This window comes from Zea mays, chromosome 3 (genome assembly GCF_902167145.1).
Source record: "Zea mays cultivar B73 chromosome 3, Zm-B73-REFERENCE-NAM-5.0, whole genome shotgun sequence".
Taxonomy (NCBI): domain Eukaryota; kingdom Viridiplantae; phylum Streptophyta; class Magnoliopsida; order Poales; family Poaceae; genus Zea; species Zea mays.
In genome coordinates, this window is record NC_050098.1 from 193,027,318 (window position 1) to 193,034,780 (window position 7,463).

Here is a 7,463-nt window from a genome sequence, read left to right on the forward strand (position 1 = left end):
AATGTATGTACCTACCTACTTTATGTTCAAGAAGGCATCAATGTATAAAGGTATATCTGTTTCTAACCATCAAACTCACTTAGATGTTATGTTAACATTATTATACCTTTTACATGTAATGAAAATATATTATATTATCACTTTCAAAAACATATAGATTTATGATTTTGAAACCATTCAAAAATTACAAAACAGTGGTAACCTTAAATAGAAAGACACTAAGAGAAGAATGCAATATAAATGAAACAGTGTGCACAGCAACGCCGCTAAAAAATTCTGGTTATCCATAGAGCGGGAGGAAGCAAAGCTTGCCAATTTTTCATCCGGGAAAGAGAGCAATTTTGATGTGGGCCAAATTAACTGGGCCTCCCAGGCCTCTACGGGATTCGCTTTGCTCAGGCAACTCGCCTACCATTGAAACCGCGGAAGAGCAACAGCCCACTACCAGCGAAACCCCAGAATGTTCGTCCTCCGCAAAACCCTCCTCCATGCGCCGCCGGCCGCCGCCGCGGCGGTCCCCTCTCGGATCTCTTCCCTCCTCCGCCTCATCCCCTCTGCATCTTTTTCTGAGGTAAGCGGAGGTGGGGAAGAATGGGGCGCCTCCTCACCCGGAGGCGGCGGCGGCAGGGGTGGGGGTGGGAACGAATGGAGCTCCACCTGGTCTACCGGCCTCACCAAGGACCATTTCGACGGATCCTCGCCCTCCGTCGGCCGTTCTGTCCCTTCCGAGTCAGCGCCCGTCTCTCGTGAGCGGGCGGCCATTCGCGCTATGGATGAGTGGGACGAGAGGGTCCGGGAACTGGAGCGTAACAATGTCGAGGCGAAGGCGTATGTGGATTCATGGGACGACCGGATGCGGGAGACCTGTGCGCTGCTGAAGCAGGTGCGGGAGCCGGGCGCTCGGGGCTCGTATCTCAAGGACTCGGAGAAGCAGGAGATGTACCGGCTGCACAAGGAGGACCCCGCGACTTACACCGTGGAGCGGCTCGCCAAGGACTTCCGTGTCATGCGACAGCGCGTGCACGCCATCCTCTGGCTCAAGGAGATGGAAGAGGAAGAGGAGAGGAAGAGGGGCCAGCCGCTCGACGACTCCATCGAAATCCTGCTCGACAGCTGCCCAGAGTATGTCAAATAGCTCGTTTGATTTGTGTTTTCTGTTTTTATACAAACAGTCCAGATTCTTAAAGTTTCGGCATGTTTAAGTTCAGGAGAAGCATGAAGTGTTCAATAAGCTAGAAACATACGTAAATTCATGGATATCGGTTAACAACATCAATTTATTAGAAATGCAAAGAGAGTAAAGACACTGAGTTGTTGTACCATTCAAATTTCCATCGATGGCACTATCAACTGCTCCAAACCAGAACCAGTTAACCACACTTGCAAGGGTTAGGTTAGAGCTTAGAACTAAATGATTGAAGGAAAACAAACCTGTAACTTTTTCGAAATGAATGCTGTAGTTTGGCGCTGTCTTGAATATATGATTAGATGTATTGTCAAAGAAATGAAGTGATTGACAAATTCTTTTCAGGGTATGAGGTGCACTCAGTTAGATATTTGGCATATATAAAACTTGATGAGTTCATTCTTGTCAAATTAATCTAATGTGTCTCTATGCACTGTTAAATGCGTTAAACCATTACATATCTGATCATATTGTGGAGTTGCTATCCACCGGTTTTCTGCATCGTTTCATTTGTCATATGATATTCATGAAAGTTTGGTCATTAGTGTTAGAGTGGACGCGCTAACCAGTTCAACTCAAAAGCTTAAATTAATGGGAGAAGGTAGTCAATCCACTTATACACTTCAACACCCCCACTCACGTGCAGCCAACGAGAAAGGCGCAAACACGGCCAATGAGAAAGGCGCAAATGTGGAAATAAATGGGTGGTGACACAAATAAAGCCTTTGCCAGGATTGGAACTCGAGACCTCTGGCTCTGATACCATGTTAGAGTGGACACACTAATCAGTCCTAACCAAAAGCTTAAGCTGATGGGAGAAGGTAGTTAATCCATTTATAAACTTCAACAATTAGTAATTGATGGATACCATCGTATCAACGTCTCAAGTTTTTTTTGTGTATTTCTGAAGGTCAATATATTATTGTGGAAGATAACATCTGTATTTTCTTACCCATAGTCATTTGAAATATTAAGATTGTGCAGAGATATTTACATGTGATTGATGTACCACCTATCTTTCCTTGTATTTTTTCATCTAAATGATATCAACATATGCAATTAGGGTGTGTTTGGTTACTGCTGTTTTGTGCCCTGCCTATTAGCTGCCTGCCAAATTTAGGCGCCTGAATCATTGCCTCAGGAATCGGCCCGCACGTTGGATGGAAAATGAACTGCATGTTGACCATGCGATGCTGGGCAAGCCAAAACGAGGCTGGAATCCATACTTTTATCCTGCCTACGGTCAATGGACAATTTATGGCCTATACCACGAATACATGTATGACTATGCATGATATGCATACCTTTGGCCGCTAACATATTCTAGAATGTGTTCTCAAAATCCTCCGAATTTATGAGATTCTGCAAGTGTTTTCTCGTACAAATCTACACATATATCATTCATATCTCCAAACTAAAAAGAAATTGAAGTTATTGGTGTTTGTTGTTTTTATGTTTTGACTAAATATTTGTTCTAAACAACATGTCTTTTTGCCTGCGGAAGTAATAATTTCTCTGAATGTTAAGAGTATGCAACATCTGAACCTTCTTTTATTTTCTCTTTCAGGTTCTTCAATTCTCATGACAGGGAATTTCATGTAGCATCTCTTCCATATAAACCTGACTTCAAAGTAATGCCTGAGGACTGGGATGGCACAACACGAGATCCTGATGAGGTTCTATATGAAATTTCAATGAAGGAAGATAAAATGTTGTATGAGGAATTCGTTCAACGCTTGGAATTCAACAAGAAGAAGGTAAGCACTTCCTTTGATCTCCATCTATTGGACCTGCCGACCTGTTTTACGTTTCTGTTGAGGAACCTGATCTGTTATAGTTCAGGGTGAATGTGTTTTAACATTACACTTCTGGATCTTATTATTTATCTATGTCATGGCCACAAAAAACTTTAGCTGGATCTGTCTTGCTGTTGTGTACTGCACATACTACTTCATAATTCAATTTTGAATGGTAAGATGAGACAAATCATATGCTGGACTGCAGGTGGCTTATTATTTATCTATGTCATGGCCACAAAAAACTTTAGCTGGATCTGTCTTGCTGTTGTGTACTGCACATACTACTTCATAATTCAATTTTGAATGGTAAGATGAGACAAATCATATGCTGGACTGCAGGTGGCAGGAGAGGTTAAGTGCCACAAGTACAGCCGGCGCAAGCCAGACAATGGATGGAGCTACATGGTCGAAAAGCTTGGTCCTCAGGGAAAGCGTGGTGGAGGAGGGGGCTGGAAGTTCATCAGCTTGCCTGATGGATCAAGCCGTCCACTAAATGATATGGAGAAGATGTATGTTAAGCGGGAGACTCCAAAACGGCGGCGGAGGATAATTGCACCATACAAGTGACATGGACAACTTCAGTTTGCTGAAATGCAAATTTTCTCAACTGTCTTTTGACATTGTCCAGCGAGGCTGAAGCAAGAAACTGTGAAGTAGTTTGGAACCGCCAGAACAGCTCCTGTTTTTTTCACAGCACAGTAGATGGTTTGATGTGTTTTGTAACAAGGATTATTTCCCCACATTTTGGCAGCCGAATAATTATCTTTTAAACTTTTCGGTGTTCCTCCCGTCTCTATGCACTGCCGAGCAACAATTCCAAGCCACGCGCGTCGTTACCCGTGCTGCAAGGAAAAACGCCTGTTGTACTTTTTGCACATATAAACATTTTGCACATATAAACATTTCTCTTAAGCAAACTCAAATTTCATTTTCTGCTTGGTGTAAAATGTTTTTTTTGTCATTTCAGTTTCTCTGACATACATTCAGCTTAAAATTAACTTCATGTTTTTTAAAGCGGAAGAGCATAATTAATTAAGATAGAAAACTAACTTTACATGATTCAATGAATGAAACTTTAACCCAGTTTAGAAATTGGCAAGTTTCTAATTGAATGCACTGATTATTATAAGAAGAATATAGGCAGGAATAATATAATATAAAATAAATAGTTGACGTGTAATTTGGAAGACTGTTATATCTAGGCTCTGATTGGTAGAGCAATGGATTCTTTAACTCTAACTCTAGCTCTTTTGTAAAAGCAACTTTTGCAAAACATTTGGCAAAATAGCTCTTTCAATATGTTTCTATTTATGAGTGCGTTAGACATTTGTACAAATGCTTTGTGGGCGTGCTGTGTGAATCGAACGAGAAATCAAATAGTTGGGAAACAAGCAAAGCGAGATGAGCGAGGGGATGGGGAGGACTGGGCAAGTGAGGAGATGAGTGAAGTAGCTAGTGAAGTGTCATCTACAAGGGAAATGGTACACGCGAGGGAGCAGAAAGACATCCGAATGACGGTGAAAATCAGAAATAGTTGAAGAAAGAAGTGTTGGGCCGCCGTGTGCCTAGGCCCAGTGGGCGATATCCATCGGACATATGGTACGTGTAAGAGTGCAGTGAGGAGTACTAAAACTAAGACTGGCTACAGTGAACGCTAAGAAATGAGAAAATACTATCGCTCTCCTCCTATCCCCTACCTCTTGTTCTCCTCTGTACCGTAGTTGTAGTAGGCTGGTAACAATTGGTATTGGCTAGGGTTTCCTCGATCTGGCGTACTACACACGCAACAAGCAGATGGCGGCCGCCTCTGATTCCAGCATCTCGGCATCATTGGAAGCTCAGTCCAAATCCATGGCGACCCAATCGTGTCTCCTTCAACAGATCGCTGAGCAGCTCGACGCACAGGACATCCATTAGGCGACGTTGGAGCGCCGGGTCACCACCAACGCTCGCGCGATTGGTGTGTTGGAGGCCAGGGTGGGCAAAGTGGATCTCGCCCAGGTCCAATCGGACCTCACGCGCACCCTGGTGTCTCAGATGGACTCCCATGTGGCCGAGTTCCAAGCATTTGCCTAGGAGCACCTCGACGCGGTCGAGACCGCGCTGACCACACGCGTGGAGGTGCTCGAACATGCGTCGGCCACCTGCGCGTCCTGGAGGCCTTTCATAGAGCACTTCGTCGGCTTCAATCACTCCTCCATGGAAGCGCTTTGGGCGGACGTCTCACGGATGGCAGCGCGCGTCGACCTTCCTCCACATGCCGGCATCCTCGACGCATACGAGTCGACGGGGGGACGCACATCGGTTCCCGCAGCGCCCGTCGACGGCCCTTGGGGGCACGACTTCCACAACTACTGTCGGGAGGGGGGGCAAGGGTTTTCCTACACCCAAGGTCCACTCCCGCACAATGGTATGCAACTTGAATCTGACCTCATTCCGTTCATGTCTTCTGTTCCTCATCATGATACACTAGTTGGATCAATGTACCCCCAAACTTCACACCTCCTCGACCAATTGCCTAAAGTGCCTTTTCCTCCCTTTGATGGGGACAATTCCAAGCTATGGAAAACTCGATGTGAGGATTATTTTACCATGTATTCCGTTGATCCGAGGGTGTGGATCCGTGTAGCTACAATGCATTTCATAGGACCTGAAGCCCGTTGGCTTCAATCTATAGAACCACAACCGCCACATATTTCCTGGGTTGATTTTGGGGGTCTGATTAGGGAGCGTTTCGGTCGAGATCAACACGAAATCCTCATTCGCCAACTCTTCCATATCAATCAAACAACCACTGTCGTTGTTTATGTCGAGCAGTTTTCCCAATTAGTTGACCAACTCAAAGCTTACAACACAATTTCCGACCCACTATACTATACAATGCGATTTATCGATGATCTCCGTGATGACATTAATAGTGTTGTATTAGTTCAACGTCCTCGCACATTGGATTCTGCCATTGTTTTGGCCCAATTGCAGGAAGAGGTGGACGCCACACGCAGAGATGCTCGGAAGTTCGATGCATCAGTTAATTCGAGGTCCTTCTCGCGCACAGCTTTGCCACTACCTCCACCCCCTCCTCGGCAACCAAGCAATTTCAAGTCAGGCTTGGAACCAGTGCCCAACATGTCCAAGTCTCAGTCAACTGATAACAAGTTCTCCACCTTATATGCTTATCGCAGAGCTAAAGGACTTTGCTACAAGTGTGGGCTTCAGTATTCTCGCGGTCACCGTTGTGTAGATACTGTATCCTTGCAAGTTGTGGAGGAATTGTGACAACTCATCAATCCACCAGCGTCAGACACTGAATGTTAGTCTGAGAATGAGGGCGAACTTCAGTCCATGCTGCTCTCCCAAGCTCCTCTTCAGAGCACGGTGGCTCCTCGGACGATGAAATTTCATGGCACTATCCAAGGCATTGATTTATTGGTGTTACTGGATTCTGGTAGTTCACACTCATTTATTAGCTCACAAGTGGCAGAACATATTCAAGGGGTATTTCCATTGCCAAATCAATTGTCTGTACAAGTTGCCAACGGTGAGAGACTACATTGTATGCAACATGTGCCACAGGCAGTGTGGACATTGGGAGGTTGCGAATTTCAGTCTAATCTCTGCATTTTTCCACTGCAAACGTATGATCTAATTGTTGGTATGGATTGGCTCGAGCTTTTCAGTCCAATGATGGTCCATTGGGCAGCAAAATGGTTAGTCATCCCATATCGTGGCTCCACTGTCAAGCTATTTGGATTGTCTTCGGCTACAAGCCATTGCTCGGTCATTGAATTTTGTCAGCTCTCTGCACTGTCGGATAAAGAACAGTCTGTTCTCTCAACCTTACAGCCTAACCTTTAGTCGCTGCTGCACAAGTACCATTCTGTTTTTGCCATACCACAAGGGTTGCCTCCACCGAGAGAGTATGACCACCAGATTCCTTTATTACCTGGTGCTCAGCCTTTCCGCATGAGGCCCTATCGTTATGTGCCGGCTCTCAAATCTGAGATAGAACACCAAGTGGCCGAAATGTTAAAGTCTGGTATTGTTCAGCATAGTCAAAGCGAGTTCTCATCCTCGGTAATTCTGGTTAAAAAGAAGGATGACAATTACCGTTTTTGTGTGGACTACCGCCATCTCAATGCTCTGACTGTCAAGACTCGCTTTCCGGTTCCAGTCATCGATGAATTTCTGGATGAGCTTCATGGTGCGGCTTGGTTCTCCACCCTGGATTTCCGTCCTGGTTTTCACCAGATACGAATGACACCGCAATATCAACACAAGACAACGTTTCAGACTCACCATGGGCAGTTCGAATTCAGGGTTATGTATTTTGGCTTGACCAGGGCACTAGCGACATTTCAGCATGCCATGAATCACACACTGGCTTCGTTACTTCGGAAATGTGCTCTGGTATTTTTTATGATATCCTCGTGTACAGTCCTACATGGGAGGCACATTTATCACACTTGGAGTTGGTGTTG

General features: G+C 45.0%; 1 protein-coding gene across 1 annotated transcript; it reads left to right on the forward strand.

Annotated features, from left to right (window-relative positions):
- Positions 1–455: 455 nt before the first annotated feature.
- LOC100193812 (uncharacterized) lies at positions 456–3,773 on the forward strand. Its single transcript, NM_001138895.1, has 3 exons — positions 456–1,122; positions 2,754–2,943; positions 3,325–3,773. Exons 1-3 carry the CDS (start codon positions 461–463, stop codon positions 3,550–3,552), a joined length of 1,080 nt encoding a protein of 359 aa, NP_001132367.1. The 5' UTR covers positions 456–460; the 3' UTR covers positions 3,553–3,773.
- Positions 3,774–7,463: the final 3,690 nt, after the last annotated feature.

Bases quoted from the DNA above. Each gene is read 5' to 3' on its own strand.
- LOC100193812 (NM_001138895.1), top strand. From the start codon at position 461: ATGTTCGTCCTCCGCAAAACCCTCCTCCATGCGCCGCCGGCCGCCGCC. The intron at 1,123-2,753 runs GTATGTCAAATA...TTTCTCTTTCAG, and splicing joins CTGCTCGACAGCTGCCCAGA to GTTCTTCAATTCTCATGACA. The intron at 2,944-3,324 runs GTAAGCACTTCC...GCTGGACTGCAG, and splicing joins TGGAATTCAACAAGAAGAAG to GTGGCAGGAGAGGTTAAGTG.